Source organism: Panthera leo, chromosome A3 (genome assembly GCF_018350215.1).
Source record: "Panthera leo isolate Ple1 chromosome A3, P.leo_Ple1_pat1.1, whole genome shotgun sequence".
NCBI classification, from domain to species: domain Eukaryota; kingdom Metazoa; phylum Chordata; class Mammalia; order Carnivora; family Felidae; genus Panthera; species Panthera leo.
Genome location: NC_056681.1, coordinates 107,551,925 through 107,573,312, shown reverse-complemented (window position 1 = coordinate 107,573,312; position 21,388 = coordinate 107,551,925). Strand labels below are relative to the sequence as shown.

The 21,388-nt window shown below is 43.6% G+C and overlaps 1 protein-coding gene across 1 annotated transcript in view; it reads left to right on the top strand.

The window, feature by feature from the left end:
* TMEM178A (transmembrane protein 178A) overlaps window positions 1-16,646 on the top strand; it is a 51,533-nt gene extending 34,887 nt beyond the window's left edge. Inside the window, exons 2-4 of the mRNA XM_042930269.1 lie at window positions 2,005-2,118; window positions 5,226-5,363; window positions 15,673-16,646. Of these exons, the coding sequence (XP_042786203.1) occupies window positions 2,005-2,118; window positions 5,226-5,363; window positions 15,673-15,914 (494 nt within the window). The 3' untranslated portion in view covers window positions 15,915-16,646. The remainder of the gene's footprint in view (window positions 1-2,004; window positions 2,119-5,225; window positions 5,364-15,672) is intronic.
* The last annotated feature ends 4,742 nt before the right edge of the window (window positions 16,647-21,388 follow it).

Sequence of the window (21,388 nt, the reverse complement as noted above, 5' to 3'; positions counted from 1 at the left end):
TGATTATGATGTGTCTGGGTGTGGCTCCCTTTGAGTTTATCCTATTTGTGGTTCATCAAACCACATTATGTAGCAACTCTAGAAATTAGATTCTTCTTCTTCCTCCTCAGGGTTTGTTATTATTTGGTGGTGTTGTTGTTGGTTTCTTTAGTGTCTTTCCTTAACTGATTCTGTAAAGTCTCTATTCTTTGTCATATGTGGCCCCTGAAGTCTCTGCTTGACCAGCTGTGTGTGAAGCTAATAGACAGAAATGTCCTTAGCTGCCTGGAACTAATAAGTCCCAGTGTTTGCTGATGGGCTCTGTGTGGATGTCGTTCATGTCTTCAGCTCTGCCTTAGCCTTCACTCCCTGCTTTACAGAGCCTCAAGGTCAGCCAGAGGATGAATACCGCTTGGAATGACAGTTTTGAAAAATACAAATGCAAGCTATTAATACCTTTGCAGCATGTTATCTGCTACTATTCTCGTCCCAGATTGTTTGTTCTTTTTAAGCACAGGCGTTTTCTGACTTCTATGTAAACATCTAACTTATGTGCCTTAGACCACAGAACCACTGCCACGGGCCCATGTTGAAAAAACAAGGAGAAAAATAGAGCTTCGAACTTTGAGGGAATTGGTGGTTTCATGATGAAAAAAAAGAAAAGAAAAATCTTCCCCAAAGCAGAGGTAGTCTTGGGGCAGTGTTTCTCAAAGTGAGATTCAAGGACTGCCTGCCTCAGAATTACTTGGGATGTTTGTTAAAGTTCAGGTTCCTGGCTCCATCCCAAATCCTTTGATTTAGAATATCTTGGGTGGGGTCCATCCAGGAATGTACATTTTTTTTTTTATAACTTGAAAGAAAAAAATTTTTTTAATGCTTATTTATTTTTGAGAGGCAGAGAGAGACAGAGCACGAGCAAGGGAGGGGCAGACAGAGAGGGAGACACAGAGTCCGAAGCAGGCTCCGGGCTCTGAGCTGTCAGCACAGAGCCGGATGTGGGGCTCAAACTCACAAAACCATGAGATCATGACCTGATCCGAAACAGAGTCAGACGCTTAACTGACTGAGACACCTGTGTGCCCCCCAAAGTTTTATTTCTATAAGTAATTAAATTCCAGAAATTAGACATTTATTTGCATCTATGAGGATTTTTTTTTTTAGTAGCTGCAGGGTTATCATAGGATTCAGGCTGAATCATGGGGCTCAGAAGATTTTAGGGGAAAAATAAGCCCGTATTTATTTATGCAATAAAAGCATGGGTTGGGAGAGAGGGTAGGAGAAGATACTAGATAAATCGATGGGTATACTTGCTAATTTCAAAATATTGTGCCTAGGGCTGGGCATGAAGCCAGAAAAGGTAGGGAAAGTTTTTTCTTTCTCCTCTCTACTTTAATTTTCGTTTCCCTCTCTACTGTTAGTATTACTCTTTCTCTTGGGACCCAGAATTTAGGTCAGTAAAATTTGTATTAAGAAAATGTATCAGCTGCCCTGGGGTTAAATAGGCTCTTGAGGGTTATCTGGTGACTGAATCACCACCTAAGCCACCACGTAGAGGGTTGTCTTCATGGAATAATGTCTTCTGGTTTCCAAATAACACACTTCCTAATGAACTTTTTGATGCAACCCGTTTGAGAGTTTGAGATTGGATCGAGTTCAGACACATGTAATTTATCTGGGTTAACTTAAAATTTTAAGCTGATTTCCCCCAACCACATGTATACTTTTAGGCCGTTTTTCCTTGAGGAGTTTTGTGTTTAGTTAACACAAACTCAGCGTTGAAAAACAATTTGGGGAGTTTAGATCTTTATCAAATTTATGACATTCACAAGTGACACATGATTTAAAAAATTATTTCACATTTTAGATTTTTACTGCTCTGACTTGCCTGTATCACTGAGAGTCATCAGGTGATTCCTATCCCTCCCCCCGTTCAACCCAGTTCAGGACACGTTATTGGGCTGTAGATCTCCAGAATTCTATTACAAATACACGGACTAGTAAATCGCATTTCTTATTTCCTTCAAGGTATTGCACAGCGATGCACAGCCATCAAGTACCACTTTTCTCAGCCAATCCGCTTACGAAACATTCCTTTCAATTTAACCAAGACAATTCAGCAAGATGAATGGCACCTGCTTCGTGAGTATTTCTGGGAACGGGTCAGAGAGGACATGGTGTCTTGCCGCACAAAAAGTATTCCCACCAGCCCTCTCAGGTTTGGACGGAAGGACGTTGTGCTGATTCTACGTGGGCCCCATCCGACTTGGTCAGAGACTCAGGGAGTCATTTCGCTAGGCTGCGGTCACAACTTGTTTACAGGTGGAACGTGTGAAAATCAGGCCTGAGGCTTTTCGAGACAGGGCAGTGTGTGTGTGTGTGTGTGTGTGTGTGTGTGTGTGTGTTTCTGCCCTGGGGGCATCTGATCTGTACCCAAATGGCCTCCTGCATCTTTTTTTTACCAAGTCATCGTGCATGAAGATCTGCTCTGCCACTTAGGTTAGTAAACCAACGAGATTATACCTTAGGTACTCTCGGTTTTGTTTCGTTTGTAGAATATTCATTTTAGCTACCATGTCTGTCTCAGACCTTGGTATTTCTGCCAAAATATCTTCATGAGTGCATGTTGTAATTTTCTCAGAGGATGTCTGTTATCAGAGGACATCTCAATGATGGGAACTACTCTTTTTCACTGTCAGGAAAATGTGAAAATCTAGAAAGGACCATGCCATGTGATACCAAAGAGGGCAAAAGAGGGCAGATATCTACCTGAAAATTGCTGACTCATGCTGCCTGGTGATAGATGACTCAGGAAAGCAAAAAAAAAAAAAAAAAAAAAAAAAAAAAGAGAGAGAGAGAGAGAGAAACTAGACTCTAATCAGAGCCCGACACTGTCATTTGCCAATGAAGTAAGCAGCGAGGACGTTGGTGATCCAGTTGGGTGGCCAAGGCCACTGCAGAAAACCAAGCAGAACCTCATTTTGTGAGGAAATCTCTGCAGATGAAAAAGGCTCTGTTTTGAACTCCACACCCGACCATGAAAGCTCTTATGACACGGCTAGCAGCAGTCTCAATGTTACACATACTCTGATTGGCAGATTTAGGACTTGGAAAGTCATTGGCTGAAATGTGGTTTTTTCCTTAGTGCTATGACTCCCTGAGAACTCTCTCTTGTTCGCTGATCTTAACAAGCATTTCTCAGCAGATCTGAGAGTTTTATCTAAGTGTTCTCACATCTGAATTCTTTATGAGCGTGTTTGAAATTCTTTGCCTTAATCAACAAGTCTAGAAAGCCACACAGTCACTGATTTTTCTGTCTGGTGAGAAAAGATAGACATAGGAACCTGAGAAAGAGCGTCACCTCTGTACTCAAGGAGTCTGTGCCCTGCTGTTGCCCAGCAAGACGGTATTTGAGTGTTCCCTTCATCCTCTTTGAGGTTCTCTCAGAAAGAGACTTTCGGTATCTGCATGCATAGCCCTTTCTGAGAAAGTTATATTTGGTGATTTGTACCTTGTTTATCAGATAAACTTAACATGTCTGGTACTGATGCAAATCCTATGTGGGTTATATCTGAACCTTGTACCTTTTAATGGTCATAGACAACAGAATTACTACTGAAACCACAGGGAATTTAGGGAGTTGAGATACTAATGACTGAACTCTTCTGACATTTCCCCTGTTCAGATGTGGATGTCTCCAAATGACTTATACCCTTAACATTAAACTCAGCCCCTTTAAATTATCACTGTCCCTGGCCCTTGGTCTGAGGTGTCTACACTTCCTCATCCAGGCAGAGATGCTCTGCTTTCATTTAATGCTCTGAGCTGAAAATGGGAAATCCCTTTGAAAGTAAATATATGATACCACTCATATGTGGAATTTAAGAAACAGAACAGATGAACATAGGGGAAGGGAAGGAAAAATAAGATGAAAAGAGAGGAGACAAACCATAGGAGACTCTTAAATACAGAGAACAAACTGAGGGTGCTGGGGGGAGGTGTGGGGGGTATGGGATAAACGGGGGATGGACATTAAGGAGGGCACTTGTTGGGATGAGCAATGGGTGTTATATGTAAGGGATGAATCACTAAATTCTCCTCCTGAAATCATTATTAAGCTATATGTTAACTAACTTGTATTTAAATAAAATTAAAAAATAAAAATATATACATATATAAAATTAAATTAAATTAAAATAAATTAAAAAAAAAAAAAAAAAAAGGAATGGTCCAAGGGTGCCCAGAGCTATCGACTGGCCTCAGGGGCACCAGATCTCTGCTTGAGATCTATTGTTTTAAGAAGGGTCACAGGTATTCAGCTAACAATTTTAAAAATGTACATTTGTTCAAACAAAAGGTGAGGAGATAGAAGAAGTGAAATAGCAGAGGGTGGGCAATCAGAGCACTGCTTGAGGGTAGCAATCAGAGTGACAATACGTCAGGTGCCTGCAGTCGGTCCATCTCTTGGTTTTGCCTAGGAGGTGGTGGAGGGGCTGGGTTTTTGGCTCCGGGATCCCGATTGCGTCTTTGTGACAGACCATACCTGCCGGTTGTGTCTACGGCGGACACTTGGCCATGAGAAAGGTCTCTCCTCAGCCTGTGGAAATGGGTACTTGTGTTGTGGGGCCTGTGTTTAAGGGGAGAGGGAGTTTATGAGCAGATATCCCATATGTGCACTTTGGGCCCCATTTCAGTCACCACGATTGCCTCCACTTTCTCAAATCCTTTTTGAAAATAGGCGGGAGTAGATGTAAGCGAGAAATAAAACAATCGGCCATCGAGGTGCTCAGGTAAAACCATATTTCACTGTAACACGCTTTGTGGGCTCTTTCTCCAAAGCCGGATTAGGTAGGGCCGGTACAGTGGTGGTAAGCTACATTTCCATCACTCTGTTAAGGGAAGTAAAGATATTTCTCTTACCTACCTCACTCTCAGTACATTAAGGAACTTGCTATCTATTACCCAGGTTTACCCTGGCGTTGTCCTCTGGCCTCCTCTCCGTGGGGTATAGACTTCTCCGTGGACTCAGAGAAGGTAGACTCTGCCCCCCGGATGTGCTGGACCCTGTCTGTCCTCTTCTGGAATACCTGGGGAGAGACTTCCCTAAACCACCTCAGCCCCACAGACCCTAAGACTGCCTGTGTCACTTAGTAGTTTTGACAATGTGTATACAAAGCTCTTCGTTCTCTGGTTTTCAATGACTTTGCTGCTTCTGCTTTTCATTCGGAATGTTTGTGTTTCGAGAGTAGACTTGAGAAGAATCACTGCCGGCTTCCTGGGCATGGCTGTAGCCGTCCTGCTCTGTGGCTGCATCGTGGCCACGGTCAGTTTCTTCTGGGAGGAAAGCTTGACCCAACACGTGGCCGGACTCCTTTTCCTCATGACAGGTACGCCCAGCACCTCAGCAAAAGTGGAGGCTGCCTGCCTGTGGCCCGCCTCGCTCTGTTAATTTTGCTTTCACTTGTGAAAAGGGCAACCAGAGGTCGTTTGGCTTTTGTGGGTAATACACAATTTAAAGAAAACAGCAGTGTTAATAGTACAGGCCTGGTTTCTCCACTGTGGGCCCCGAGAAGGTTGGACGGAAATGTCTTGGGCTTGATCTCCGTATGAGCCAGCCCTGTATTTTCTGTCTCTGCTTCATACCATGTCCCTAGCCCTGGCCTGGACTCCTGGCAAGCCCTGGTCATCATTTATCAGGAGCCCGCAAGGAGAGAAAGAGTGATCAGCACAACCCGCCCCCACGGCTGAAAGTCAACTCAAAGTACTTCTCTTAGTGATGGTGTCTTTGGTGTCATTTTTCTTTCATTCTTTCTTTTTCTTTCTTTCTTTCGAGAAAACAAACACAGCATGAGTGAGGGAGGGGCAGAGAAAGAGAGAGAGAAAGAGAGAATGAGAATCCCAAGCAGGCTCCACACTGTCAGCACAGAGCCAGACGCGGGGCTCGAACCCATGAACCGTGAGATCATGACCTGAGCCAAAACCGAGAGTCAGATGCGTAACCGGCTGAGCCGCCCAGGCACCGTGGTGGTGTCATTTTTACACACAAATTACTCCACAGATGTTTTTTGAGGACTTAACTACTCTAGGTACCAGAGACACCATGAATAAGGCAAACAGAATCCTTCTCCATTTCTGTCGCAGGGACACAGAGACCATAACTTGTGATAATGATAAATACTGTGAGGAAAACAAAGAAGGTGGAATAGGGGTCTCAGGGAACACCTGGCTGAGGTGATTTCCCAGCTAAATCATGGAAAGCAGCCGGCAGAGGGTGGGCATGTGCTGCAGGGCGAGCCGCGTCCTGAGGCAGGGGTGGCTTGGTGTATCTCGAGCCATGGAAAGAAGACCGGTGTGGTTGGAGGGCAGGGAGAAAAAGGATAGTGTCTCTTGAGGTGGGAGATGTAGGCAGTGGCTGGATTTCAATCCAAGGGTAATGGAAGCCACCAGGTTTTAAGCAGAAGAGGGATCTTCAAGCAGGGTATTGGAAAGGGGGTAGTGTGTGGAGACAGGCCTGTGGTCTCTTTGATTAGCAGGTGAAGGGTGCTTTTGTCTAAAAAGTAGTCAGGAGCTGAGTTGACAGCTAACACTGAAGGCAGCTACAGGGAAGAAACCTTTTTTTCCCTTTTCCTCTTTCACAAGATAATTAATGTATTAGTGATTAGTAAATGCCAAATTAACAGTTTCACAAGTCTACTCAGTATCGGAGCCAATATGACTCTGCATATGTCGCCATTTTGAACAAGCCTATTGCCTATTTCTCTGGAGTTCAGTTTTTCAAACGACCACACCTGGGTTTGCTAGCGCTTCTTCCTTAATAGCCACTCCCCCACCTGTTAACTGGGGGCAATGATGCCTGACACCATTGGCTGGCACCGTTTCCCGTCTGTCCTTCTTTCAGGGTTGACAGGTAGGTGGCGCTTTGCTTTCTGGTGTGGTCGGACAATCGGCAGCCTAAGTAACCCAAGTCACAGGCAGGGGCCCTTCCTTCAGCCCCTTTCTCTCTCTGTGAGCAAAATGGGTCATCGTCGTCGTAAGCACCCTGACAGAACAGTCTGAGGTCACACGGCCCCTGAGTAGTCTGAGCAGAAAACCAAGTTGAGCTTTCCATATTTTGGTGAATGCTCTTAGATTGTAGCACAGGGAGGCTAAAATTCTAGGTCCTGAGGTTTTGGAGGAAGATTTGAACCCTCCAGACTAGCCATTGGGTACCTCATTTAAAATCCAAATTGTAGAATGGATGAGTCAGGGTAGCAAAGAAGCAGAGAGGCCTGTCTGCCCAGAGGATCCCTTTAAGCCTCTGCTGGGGCATAATGGTCGTTAAAAATCTCATCCATGTTCTTCCCTCCCATTATTGGTTGAGCCCCCATTTTCCTGACTCTTGTCCGTGTATACATCAAAGAACTGCAGATTCGCCTCCCCTCCCAACCCTGGAAAGACTCACCTTATATCCCCTTGTCAGGAAAATGAGAGAAGCTATAGACAAGAAAACCTTAGTGGTGGTTTTAAAGCACACTTTAATATGGGTAAGGCATAAATAATTTAGGATGCTCTTAGATATAAAACAATCGTTAGCAGTAAAATAAACCACTGGGCCATAAAAGCCAGGGCTAGTGAGAGTTCCTAGGAAGGTCGCAGGCCGGACTGGTTTTAAATAAAGGGGGGTGGTTGTTGAGCACTGGGTAGGCAGGGAGAAAGGCTAGCAGCCAAGCGTCCTGCCCCCGCTCCACATTTCCATGCTCAGCCCTTATTTCTGATCCTCATGTGGACTAGAACTCCGAGCCAGATTGACTCAGGCATCCTCAGGATTTATCATCAAAAGCCCATGTGCAATTGTTAAACAAAAACGAAACAAGCAAAACAATAGCCACAATCACAGAAACCCCACAACAGCCAAAAAAAACATACCCCAGGCTTAGAAACTTGAAGTCTGATGACCAGTCCTGAAGGACTAACAGACACAACATGACATCGTCCAGTTTTCTTGGCTTTTGGTTGGCCAAACAAATGTTTGGTTGGCCCAACATTTGGGAATAAGGAGAAAATCCTCTTGTAGATCCCACCAGCTGAAAAAGGAGGTTGTTGAAATATTTTTCTTATTCTGGACCAAATCTTGCCCATGAGTTTGCCTCATTTAAAAAAAAAAAAGATGTTTGTAACCATGATCACAGTAAAGTATTTAGTCTTCTGGGCTTCCATTTAACATCCTCCATTTGGGTTCTTTGTCTCCCTGTCTCTCTCTGCCCCTTCCCCACTTGCACTCTGTCTCTGTCTCTCTCAAAATAAATGAACGTTAAAAAAAATTTAAAAAAGAAAGGGGAGATCCTGGGTGGCTCAGTTGGTTAAGAGTCCGACTTCGGCTTGGGACATGATCTCAAAGCTCGTGAATTCGAGCCCCGTGTCGGGCTCTCTCCTGACAGCTCAGAGCCTGGAGCCTGCTTTCCCTTCCCTGCTTGTGCTCTGGCTCTCTGTCTCTGTCTCTCTCTCTCTCAAAATAAATAAACATTAAAAAAAATTAGGAAAAAAAATAACATCCTGCCATAAGCTTTCCCCACATTGTTCTGCTGTTTTTTTGCTCTGTTGTTTTCAATGGTATTCCATAGTTACATGCTCTTCCGAGGGGTGGATATGCTGTGTTGTGTTCATCTGTTCCCTTCCTTGTAGGGTTTAGAGAGGTTTGTTTGATTTTTGCTATTTCAAATCGTGCCTTTATATTTCCTTTGTAAATGCCGGGGTAGCGACATTAATCCACTGCACGAGATAAATTAGCTGGAGGATGTTCATATGTAGTAGCAGTGGAAGAGAGCAACTAAGGGTTAAAAGAATTGATTTTAATTAAGCAGAAGTGTCTTCGGCAGCGCTTGTCAGCATCTCTCCCACAGATTTCTGATGCTAAACTTAGCCCCTTCTAATGCGCTGGCATCTTCGTTCTCCGCCTGAACTTATTAGCCAAACCTTCAATGGAGAGCATCAGGGATGTGACAGTTTGAGATGTTAAAATGGAAACTTTGAAACAGTCTTCCTCCTTCTGCCTTATTGCATACAGACAGCTCTTGATTACCCACATGTAGACCAGCAGTGCTGCTGACTGTTCACAATGGGAGCCGCGTTCTGGGCCCCTTCCTCTCCCCTGGGGCCTCTCCAGGGGCCTTCTAGCAGGACCCGGGGAAGGCCTCACATCCCCCAGAGCCCCCCAGATACAGCCTTTTGACTTCATGGCCTCTGAGCTCTCCCTCCCTCCCTCCCTCTCTCTATCTTTCTCTCTCACACATGCACACACACACACACACACACACACACACAGGATTGAAGAGGCCCGCCGCAGAGGACTGAGGGATTAAGACATCTTCCAGTTTATCTTCTGCTCTCGGGGTGCTGTGAAAGCCTATTTCCATCAACATTCAATGATGCATCGCCGTGGTGATATAATCATGATACTTATAATTTCAGTTATATGTACACAAATCTTTAAAAGGGTTAACTTATTCAAAGCAAACATTTTAAAATGTAACGTTTATGTTGCTGTTGCTTTTGTCTTATTATCTTTTAAAATCTTGGGAATCTCAAAAATTGGGTAAAGCTTGGGCCTTTCTCGATGGGGGCCTCACTGCCCACTGGATCATTCCCCTTCACAGGCAGGGCTGTCCAGTGAGTGTTGTGACAGCCGACAAAAAGTGACAGAGCCCAGGCTGCCCAGCAAAGCTCAGGGACAGTCAACACCCATGTTGGGTTATCCCTTCCTTTGCTTCGATGCATTAAAGGTGGGGGGGGGGGGGAAAGACTTCGCTGTAGTAGATAAATGAAATTATCTAGGTTATCCATTGATTATGACCTAAAACCACAGGTCCTTAGGACCTCAGTTGAAACATTTGGGGCCAGATGTGTTTTGGAATTCAGGATTTTTAAGTTTCATTTTAGAAAGGTAAATATGGTGACTAACACCCTCAGCAGGGTCTGAAATCAAACACATTAACATTTCTGCAGCAAAACATATGAATATTCACATGAAGCAGGATCAATAAGGACTATAAATAGACTCATGTCACATCAGGTCAGGGTTTGCATTAAATAAGATTGCTGCAACCTTTCAGGAAAAGAGTGGATGTTTTGGATTTAATAATTGCAGATTGTGGACCTTCTATTTTATTTTATTTTTTTTTAAGTTTTGTCTGTTGCTGTTAGTCTTGCCTATTCATTTAGGAAAGACAATTGAGGAATGGCTTTTTGGGCAATCTGCGTGAAAAATCGCAGGAGGCATTTTTGCTGGAAGAGCAAAGAGACCAGAATGATGGGCAGGCTGTCTTTTGAAGGAGTGAAAAAAAAAAATCAATGTTTATGCCTTGGGGTGTTGCGGTTGTGTTATTTATCAAGCAGGCTAACCAGGGTGAGGCGGCCTCACTCCTTTCGGACTGTTAAGCACATCAAAGGAGGATGGTCAGAAGAGTGGGCCCAGTTACCCTAATTACAGCTTGCCAGCTGGCCACAGGCACCTTGAAGATTTCAGGGAAGGAAATTAGGTTGATGATCTGGGACGGCTGCATAAATTTACTTCCATCCTGATCCGCAAAAGATCCCTTCCAACCCTATAATTCTGTGATATCCTGGTATCTTCTAATTAAGAATATTGGTAGAAAACTTTTTAATATTTTATAAGAAAAGGAGTTGCATACAGGGCTTTTCAGAACCAGTAATTATTCACTGTTTTTGCAGTCAAATGCTCTACCCCTGAGCTATACCCCCAATTACTCACTGTTTTGAAGATGCTACCAGCAATAACCATGACCGAGGCTGGGACTCAAGAACCTCTCTCCCCAGGCACCACCAGCTGGGCTGAAGACTGTCAGTGGTAGCTGAGGGGGACTTCTGGCAGGTCAGGGAGTGAGCGAAAGGGAAGGAACGCCTCGGGGAAGAATGGAGGAGAGATGACGTCTCTCTCCATGGATCATCAGGAAGGACCATTAGATTTTGAACTTTCTGAGTACAGGCGTGGTACCTTATTTATCTTTTCATACCCCTGCCCCATACCTTGCATTAATTAGATTGCTAATGATAAAAATGCAGCATTAACAGCAATAACTGGCTCTAGGGGGTAAGTCCTACACGGGGTAGTTTGGGATGAACTGGTCCTTAGATTGGTAGAACTCAGTGTGTTGTAGAACTCAGTTTCATTCATCAGGTTTTGTTGACTCCATGTGCTCAGCTCTATTAGACTCCATGGGGAACTTACCAAAAGTCTAGGAGGTCTCTACTACCTTGCCCTGAGATGCATGCCGGAGAGCGAAGTGGGTTCCTGATCATGGCGACGTCAAACCCATCATGGCTGTGACCAACAAGGACTCGTTAAACCACCTCTAATATAATCAGAACTGGATTGGGACATAGTAGATGCTTGATAACTGATCACTGAATAACTGATCAAGTAACATTTAAAATAGTAAACTCTTGCTAAGACCTATGAAAGGAATAGAAATATACTTCACGCATTGACTACACCCACAGATGATGTTATGGACTGGGTTGTATCCCTCTCCGAATTCGGATGTTTGAAGTTCTAACCCCTATTACTTGGAGATGGGGTCTTTAAGGAGGTGATTAAGGTAAAATAAGGTCATGAAGGTGGGCCTTAATCCTATAATATGATCAACACTCTTTCTTGGTGTCTTTAGTGTTGGAGTTTTTTTTTCCTTTTTAAAATATCTTCAGTGGGTTGGGCCTCTTTTATAAAGTCTTTTTGGGCAAGGTGGAAACAATGTTTTGTCTCCTGTCAGTACATTTCCTGGAAATAATCACAAACAGGCCTTCCCATCCCACAAAAGGCAGCTGTGGCAGCGACCTATGTTCAAGCTCTCTGAACGATGTGAGAGTCTGAAAAAGAGGAACTTTTGCATATGCTGTTTTGTTCATCTTTGCTTTCCTCTTTCTCAGAACAATTTCAAAAGCATCTTGGGAGAATTAAAAATGTCACCGAAGGGCAGCTTGTGAGAGCACTGGTGGGAAGGGAGAAGGGCAGACGGGGGAATTTTTGTGGGTTCGCAGTAACCCTCCCGCCAACTTTAAGCAAAGTGAGTAAAGGCAGCAGAAAATAAGGCAGGTTTTCATCCAGATCTGACAAGTGCCCTCTTCCAAAAAGAACTTGAGAGACATAGATATTTCACCATAAAATAAATACAAGTAATACAAATACGACACAGGGACAATTGGGTTTGCAAGGCAAGATGGGTCCGAGGGTGAGATCAGTAGCAAAAAGCATGACATGAAGTACCCAACTTTTGCTCATGGTGGGCCACTGATTAGCTTTAGGGAGTTTCAGGAACTTGGTCAGAGAAAGAAATTTCTTTTTTTTTTTTTTTAATGTTTTATTTATTTTTTTTAAGACAGAGAGCATGAGTGGGGATGGGGCAGAGAGAGAGGGAGACACAGAATGCAAAGCAGGCTCCAGGCTCTGAGCTGTCAGCACAGAGCCCAGTGCGGGGCTCAAACTCACAAGCCGTGAGATCATGACCTGAGCTGAATGAAGTCAGACACTTAACTGACTGAGCCACCCAGGTGCCCCAGAGAAAGGAATTTCTGTTAGTGACATCTTTCCCAGTCTCCATGAGCTATGGATATCTATGGATAGACATAAGGCACAATCATTCATGACACCAGGGGCAGAGAAAATCATCCTTCTGGTTAAGCCTTCAGGGTAGATGATTTCTTATAATCCCGCTTCTATTCAGTGCCAGTGGTGTTATACTAAAATTCATTTCACCAAAAGCAATTTTATGGAGTTGGCAGGGGAGAGGTGCTAATAAAATCAATGTTCAGTATAAAATCAACGGGAGCATATATAGTATATACATGGCATTCTTTTTTTGGTGGTGGGCGTGGGGAATGTTCTTGCTCCGTGCCTTTATTTTGGAATAACAGAATCACAGAAATCTGATATTGTAAGGGTCTGCAGTAACTAAGTCCCCATTTCTTTTTCCTGGTTGAGGAAACTAAGACTCGGGTAATGTCAAGGTCACACAGTGATCAGCGGTAGATCTGGGGACCAGAATACACATTTCCCGCATCTCAGCCCGATGCATTTGGACATCAAAGGATGCTTAAAAGTCTTAGTTTGAACTCAAGTTTTCAGAGGTCATTAAACCTGCATTACTTGTAAAAAGCCTTGCTTTTAGGCATTCAGCTCTGTGCAGACAGCTGAATGCAGAATAGAGTTGTTTTTCCTGTGAATGGGTCATTGTTCTATTATGATATTTTACCTGTTGATACTCCAGAGATCAATTTTTTCTAACTGCCTTATTGTTCTATGACCAGCATTCCTTAGAAGGACTTTGTTATATAGAAACACTGGCTTTGTTTTGGTGCCAGTGAAAACATTCATGTAAACGTAAGAACGTTTGCTCTTCACGAGGTTTGAAAAAAGCAGAGGAGTATTATTTTTCGACTGGCCTGTTCCTTTATGGAAGAATTATTTCCATCTGATCTTTGGGGAACTCAAAATGATATGTTTGCCATAATAATCTGGAGCAGGAAGTCAGAAGATAAGATTGTATCTTTTTTGGAAAAACAGAATTAGACAAAGAGTCGGAAATATCAAATTATCTCAGATCAAGTATCCTCTTAATTTGAAACATTTCTTTTCTAAATGCACAATTGGAAAAGGATTCAGGCAATGTGCCCTTATGTGATTTAAGTGCAGGCAGAATTCTGGCACTTAAAAATGGCGTTAAGGTCACCTTCATTTTCTCCCAATTGCTGCTTGCACTGAATTTGGTTTTCTGCTAGTGTTTCTGATCGCCAGAGCTCTATTAAAAAGGATGAAGGGAAATCTGTTACTTTAGGCCCTCTCTTTTTAGCCCTCAAATCTATGTTATTACCTATGGAGATGCTTAATATATCCTCAATACAATTTTCAAGCAAATAGATACAACCTCCATTGTACGCTGGGATAAACCAAAGTATGAAGCAGAGAGGCACCGGGCTTGGAACAGAATTGGGCATCCCATTACTGCACTAGGTGTTCATTTCTGTTTTCATTATCCATCGTCAGCAACTGCCACATTCTGATCCCCTGCCCATCAAAAGGAGCACCCCTGGCAGTCCATTGTGGTGGAATAGACCATCTATATCCTTGGAACATCACTTAAGTACTAAAAATACTGTGTTTGGAGAATTTTTATCAAAGTCTTGATTTTAGCGTTCTGGAAAGACAATTATACATATGTGTGTTGGTACAAAAAAGTAAAATTTGGGGTCTGTCCATTTTCTTTTTTTCTTTTCTTTTTTTTAATTTAAAAAAAATTTTTTTTAATGTTTATTTATTTTTGAGACAGAGAGAGACAGAGCATGAACAGGGGAGGGGCAGAGAGAGAGGGAGACACAGAATCTGAAACGGGCTCCAGGCTCTGAGCTGTCAGCACAGAGCCGGACGCAGGGCTCAAACTCACGCACCATGAGATCATGACCTGAGCTGAAGTCGGACGCTTAACCGACTGAGCCACCCAGGCGCCCCTTTTCTTTTTTTTTTTTTAAATGTTTATTTCTGAGAGAGACAGAGTGCAAGCAGGGGAGATGCAGAGAGGGAGAGGGAGACACAGAATCCGAAGCAGGTTCCAGGCTCTCAGCTGTCAGCACAGAGCTGGACGCGGGGCTCGATCTCACGAACCCTGAGATCATGACCTGAGCTGAAGTCAGACGCTCAACTGACTGAGCCACCCAGGGGTCCCTGTCCATTTTCTTTATGTCACTCAAATTGCCTCCTATATTCTGAATGGTTGAAGTATATTATCTCCTAACTCAGATATTTTACATCAATTCCAACATCCTGGATTTAATTTATATCACTTAAAAGCTTTTATTCATCCATTGAAAAAAACCTACAATGATTTGTTGAGGCCTTAGTATATACCATGCCCTGTACCTTAAAACATAATTTAGCACTTGAAAATTTCATGTAAGATATTATTTACAGGGAACATGGTAAATACTAATGAAAATAGTAATTGAAAAAGAAAACAGACTTTGTGTGATGCTTGCAACTGCATAAAAATGTATCCCATCACGTACAGAACAAGGGGAAAGGAAGACTCTCGTATTAGGTGTGAGTGATTATAGAAAAGATCGTTTCCTCAAAAATAGCTAGAATTTTTATTTTATTGTTTTAAGAACAAAAGCCAAGGGGCCGCCTGGGTGGCTCAGTCGGTTAAGCTTCCGACTTCGGCTCAGGTCATGCTCTCACCGTCCGTGAGTTCGAGCCCCGCGTCGGGCTCTGTGCTGACGGCTCAGAGCCTGGAGCCTGCTTCGGATTCTGTGTCTCGCCTTTTCTCGTGCTCTCTCTCTGTCTCTCTCTCTTTCTCTCAAAAATAAATAAACATTAAAAAAATTAAAAAAAAAAAAAAGAACAAAAGCCAAAAATAAGTTCAAACATACATAAAATCCAAGCAAGCTAATTCTGAATAATTCAAGATGTCGGAATTTCCTCCTGTATTCTTTCCTCTTCTACCTCCAACACCTCGGGTACAGCCTGGCGCACGAAAGTTTCTCCAGTGTTTGTGGAACGAAGTCAGGCGACTTCCAGCGCAGGAATTACAGCTCCTTTACAAATTTGGAGTGACCACCTCATCAGTTGGCCCGATTTTCACAGAGGCCTGTGTGCCCCTTGCCTTGTAGCAGGCAACACCGTAACCGTGTTCTCTTTTGCATTATTTATAGGGATATTTTGCACCATCTCCCTCTGTACGTATGCTGCCAGCATCTCCTACGACTTGCACCGGCTCCCGAAGCTCATTTATAGCCTGCCTGATGACGTGGAACATGGCTACAGCTGGTCCATCTTTTGTGCCTGGTGCAGTTTGGGCTTTATCGTGGCAGCCGGAGGTCTGTGCATCGCTTATCCGTTTATTAGCCGGACCAAGATTGCACATCTAAAGTCTGGCAGGGACTCCACGGTATGACTGTCCGCACTCAAGTTCACTGCTCGGTGGCCCGTCCACAGTGCCGACGACTCCTGAGAGGAACGTGGTGGAATTCAAGTCGGGATCCCAAGCACAAAGCGGTCTTTTACGTTCCGAACCGTTGCCTGCCAGCCCTTTCTGGACGACTGATAGAAAATCATGCAAAACCTCCATACCTTTCTACGGACAAGACTACTGTGGATTCAAGTGCTTTAATGACTATTTATGCTTTGACTGTGAGAAATTGGGAGCAGTGCCATGGAACATTTCTAGGTTTAGAAAAAAGGGGAAATTGCAATGGGAAAATTTGTATGATTGCCGTTTATTTCAGAAAGTTTGTATATAACAATTACCTGAGAGTCCTTTCTATTTGCAAAAGGGTTCATAACAAAGCAAGTATAATTTTCTTGTCATTGTACCACGCTTGTTAAGTTTTAATGCGGTCCCTTCGGCACGTGTCCTAATGGTGTCTTGTGTCAGCACCAAATATCTGTGCATCATTGGTGGGTGTTCCTTGTCACGGGAAGATTCCTCTTCTGTTGCCTTATTTATTTATTTATTTATTTATTTTTAATGGAAGTCTCTTCTCTGTCTTTGTACCGGAATCCAAATCCTAAGAAAAACAGACCAACCGTGTAAGAGCTAATCCGTGACACTATGCAGTATTGTTCGATGTCTTCCCTGTTGGTTAATCTCTGTCTCTTTCTGTTAACTGGATTTCTGCATTAAATGACTGCCCTCTTGTTAGTCTGGGTGTGCTTTCTTTCCGCAGTGGTAACGGGTCTCCTTACCCATGTGCACAGAGTAGGAATTCTGTTGTTTTAGTAAGACTCTTGCTAAGGCTTCCTAGTTGCTTCCATTAGGTGGGTTATAATTTATCTTTTGTGGCAGCCACACACTTGCTATTTGTGTGTGTCATTTTCAAACTTCTTTCCATGGTATTTAAAAATTTTTCTCTCTCTTCCTTTATCATCTCTCTGGTAGTCAGCCCATGCTAAGGAACCACGGTGTCTCCTTTGTCCCTGGACCTCCTAGGCCAGCGGGTTTCAATCTTGGCTGCACATGAGGAATCACCTGGTGAGGGGCGCCTGGGTGGCTCAGCTGGATAAACGTCCCAGTTTGGCTCAGGTCATGATCTCACGGTTCGTGGGTTCGAGCCCCGTGTCGGGCTCTGTGCTGACAGCTCAGAGCCTGGAACCTGCTTCAGATTCTGTGTCTCCCTCTCTCTTTGCCCCTCTCCCATTCGCACTGTGTCTCTCTTTCTCAAAAATAAATAAACATTAAAAAAAATTAAAAAAAAGAAAGTCACCTGGTGAATTTCTCAGCCACATCTAAACTAGGCCCCTCCTCAGACCGATTGACTCAGAATGTCTGCAGCAGGGCCCAGGCTTGAGTATTTTTGAAGCAATATCCCAGAAAATTCCGATGTGCAGCTGGATTGAGGTCCCTGTTCTGGGCCAGCATTGTGGTAACCTCCTTAGTAAACATTTATTTCACACTGAAGGTGTGCCAGTAAGTGGGCTATGTCTTTTTTCCCCCCAGGTATGATTTCATTTAAAAATTTTTTAATGTTTTTATTTATTTTTGAGAGAGAGACAGAGCGAGTGGGAGAGGGGCAGAGAGAGAGACACACGCACACAGAATCTGAAGCAGGCTCCAGGCTCTGAGCTGTCAGCACAGGGCCCAGTGCGGGTCTCGAACTCGTGAGCAGTGAGATCATGACCTGAGCCAAAGTCGGATGCTCAACCGACTGAGCCACCCAGGCGCCCCGGTATGATTTCACTTAACCTGCTCAAAAGCTCTGTGAGACAGGGACTTTTATTCTATTTTTATGATAAGGAGCTGAGGATCAGACTCCGACTCAATTTGCTTCATTTTTTTCCTCAATCTTTTTCCTATGTCAGGGTATAGGACAAAAGTTAAAATCCTTCTATTGTGTTTCCTTATTTTTAAATAGAAGGGTGGACACTAGCGAACTTCTAAGCTTTTCCTTTTCCCTCTGACATTATCCTGTTTCCTGCACACAAAGTGTGCTAATGCTACTCTGTAAAATAGGGGAAGATGCCCTATCCGGAAGTAAGACGTTGTTTCAGATTTTATTTTCGTGACAGATATGTTTTTCTTTATTATAAAAGCTGCTTTGGTACTTGCGGAAGGATAACGATAATGATCACCTCCCCCCCTCCCCCCTCCCGTCCCCTACAAATAAAGCCTGATTTCCAAATGACAGTGTCCACCTATTGTCACATAAGCCTTTTGGAAGAGGTTAAATGATTCCAGTGACCACACAGGCTCTCAGGGCCTGTGGAGAGATTCCTCAGCAATCTCTCAGGTCTGTTTAATAAACCCATCCCTCTGAATGAGATCAGAGACATATAGCAAGGGGAATTATTTTCATTTATTACTTATGTGGGAAATGCTCAAAGCAGGAGAGCTGTTTCTTTGAAGTCTTCTTTAAAGATCCCCATAGAAGATGTCAAGACACTTCAACATTTATATTCCAACCACCAAAGCAGTGTCTGAGTGAGTGACTTTTGAAGTTTCTGAGAAGCTTCCTAGGGATTCGAGGTGAGAATGGAAAAAAGCCTCGAGTGACAGAAGGTTGAAGGGTTCACACACCACAAAGATGCCCAGAAGCCAGGGGGGTTCAGTTACATTCAAACGTGTGCTGGCAAAAACAGAGCCGCCCCTGCCTTCCAGCCAAAGTGAGCTCAGAGCAAGGAGTGATGTGCCCAACGGTTCCTTGCTTTCTATTTACCGTGAGCAAATGTTGCCAACGTCAGGCACTGGGTCCCCAGTCCTTGGACTTCTCTTAGGAGTGTTTTCTTAATTGGCTTATCAATGAAGAATGATTGAAATGGCCGCTCGGTCCTGCATGGAACAGAATAATTTATGGAGACGATCTATTTGTTCTCTTCACGTCCTCTCTGTCCCGCTTCTGTCTGCATGCTGGTAGCCGGACTATATTCTTTTGCCTTGGGGATTTTTCTGCTGGGCACAAAGCAGAGGTGGCTGAGTTCATTGAAATGATGCAATGGATCCAGAAAGGAGGACAGGCTAGCAGGCTGACTTTGTGGGCTCAAAGTGCTCAAGGGCATCTCAGAGACTGAAATAGACAATCATGACAACCACATGACTGGCTGGACTGTACCCTCCCCAAAAGGTATCAGGACCACAGAGAAGATGGCTGTGTGGAGCGTCCAGGGAAACCAGGGTGTTCAGGGAAACTGAAGCCCTTGGAACAATGGGCTTCTCAGTCGTAGCCAGTCTGACCCCTGACCCAGGGATATTGGCACAACCGTGTATGTGTGTGTGTTTCCCCAATAAAGACTGAGGGCTAATTCCTGCCTTCCTCCCCCACTCCTGCAAGATAGAGCTTTGAATAGAAAGTAAGTGGATTTACAGAACACTTGGGATTGACTAGATTAAGAGTCATGTCCATATGCCATATATAGACAACATTTACCAAAAAAGAGAGCTTTATCCTAAACCTTGATGAGGTAATCATAAGCCCCACAGGCCTCTCCTTTTACCAATGTTGTCCTTGGTTTCTTTGCAACATTGGGACTATTGCAGCCCACTCTGAGAGAACCCCAACCCCTCTTTCATTGGAGTATTATGGACCCTTGATAGTCAAGAGTCCAGGATGTAGGAAACTTACACAGAATGTGATTCCTCTATAAGAGCACTATATCTTTCAACAGTTATTTATTGAGTGCCTACTGTGTGCCAAGTACTATTCCAGGCATTTGGAAAACATCAATGAAGCAAAACAAAGGTTCTTGCCCTTGTGAACCTTATTCTAGTAAAATGCGGCAAAGTACAAGTAAAAATTAAAGTCGCCCTTTTAAGCCCCAAATGATTTCATAAATCCAGGATTAAAGTAATTCAACACAGTTATTAAAATAAGTTTCTTTTGAATTACACTTTCATTGGCTATGCACTTCATATCATTCTTATTTGAATCTATCCTCAGTTACACAAAAAGTACATTATTAACTTTCTGGGGGTGCTGGGGCATGGGCTCTCCAGGATTTCCCATTTGAAATTTAAACCTGAGAGCAACAAAGATGTTTGGCACAGGTAAACCTCAATTTACCTGAGCTAAGGAACCCGGGTTCTTGGGCATTTAAGGTTACCTAAGCTAAAGATGAAGAGGAATCTAGGATCCTGGAGACTCAGAAATCTGCAAGGTCAAGATGAACTACCCAATAAAAGCCAGTCCATCTGGGATGCTAATGCCACATGGTCACTGCCTCCAGGTCTCTGCTCAGGCTGTTTCCTCCGCTGGAGACTCAAACTTTGCCTGGCTCACGCTGACTTTTCCTTGTGTCTCAGCTTCCGTGCAATGCTCCTGGAGCCTGCCTTTTGCCAGTTACGCTCTGCATGCTAACTGGGTATAAACTGTGTCTTGTTTCTGTTTTGTCTCCGGTGCTCAGCCGAGGAACACAGTCGGTGTTCGTCAATCTTTGTGGAATAAATGCATGAATTCCGAGTCACAAAGATAAACTTTCATCTCCCCTGGACGGAAGTGACTCCCTTTGTACCACTTGTAGGGAGCTCATCAAAATATATACGGTAGTATAATCGGCTAAATGGAATGAGAATATAGCTTGGCAAGCAAGTAAGCCTCATTAGAATAATTAAAGGGACTATTAACCCAAACTAGCCCAGATGTAACTTGAAATGTGTTATGAACTAAGTACTATGGAACATTTACTTGATGGCTCAAATACTATTAAGTTAGTAACCTCAATATGATTCTACACCTCAATTTAAAGCTTTCCCATTTATGTGCGGGTATGTTTTAAATCTCTAATTGGAATTCCGAAAGGAACACTTCAAAAATGACTTCCTTTGAATGCAAATAGCTATACTGACCAAGAACCCTTTTAAATTGTGTTGGTTGAGTTTCTCCAGGACCCTGTCCTTAGATTCAAAGGAGATGAGGACAGCCACAAAAGCTTGAAGATGCTCAGGGCACCCCCATTGGAGACTGGGAACATGGCTGTCCCATGTATTTCCCCCCATATGCAATCTATATTTTTCCAACCTTCAAAGCAAGATTTCTACTTATTCTAAAACCTATTAGCATATGTCTTCTGGTAGCTTCCATAAAAGGAAAACAAACTGGTCGGCTATAAGATACTTTTCTGTCCTTCTTTTCTTTTTTTTTTTTTTTTCCTCCCCGTGGCATGTACTGTAAAATACTGCCTGCTGTCTGCTGTCTGGGGCTGTGCTCGGGCTTCTCTGCAGACCGGAACTGTGAGAAGACCACGGGGCTGGAAAGGTGAGAATAAAGGGGCAGAGGAGCAAGTGAGATTGCAGAGATAAAAGGTATGTTGGCTGCCCAAAGGAAGCTGGGTTTCATTCTGGCTGCGGTAAGCCATGAGAGTGTTTAAGGAAGCACAGTGATGTGATCTGATTGTTGTTTTCCAATGTTGGTGTGGCCACTGGGTGAAACATGGATTGGA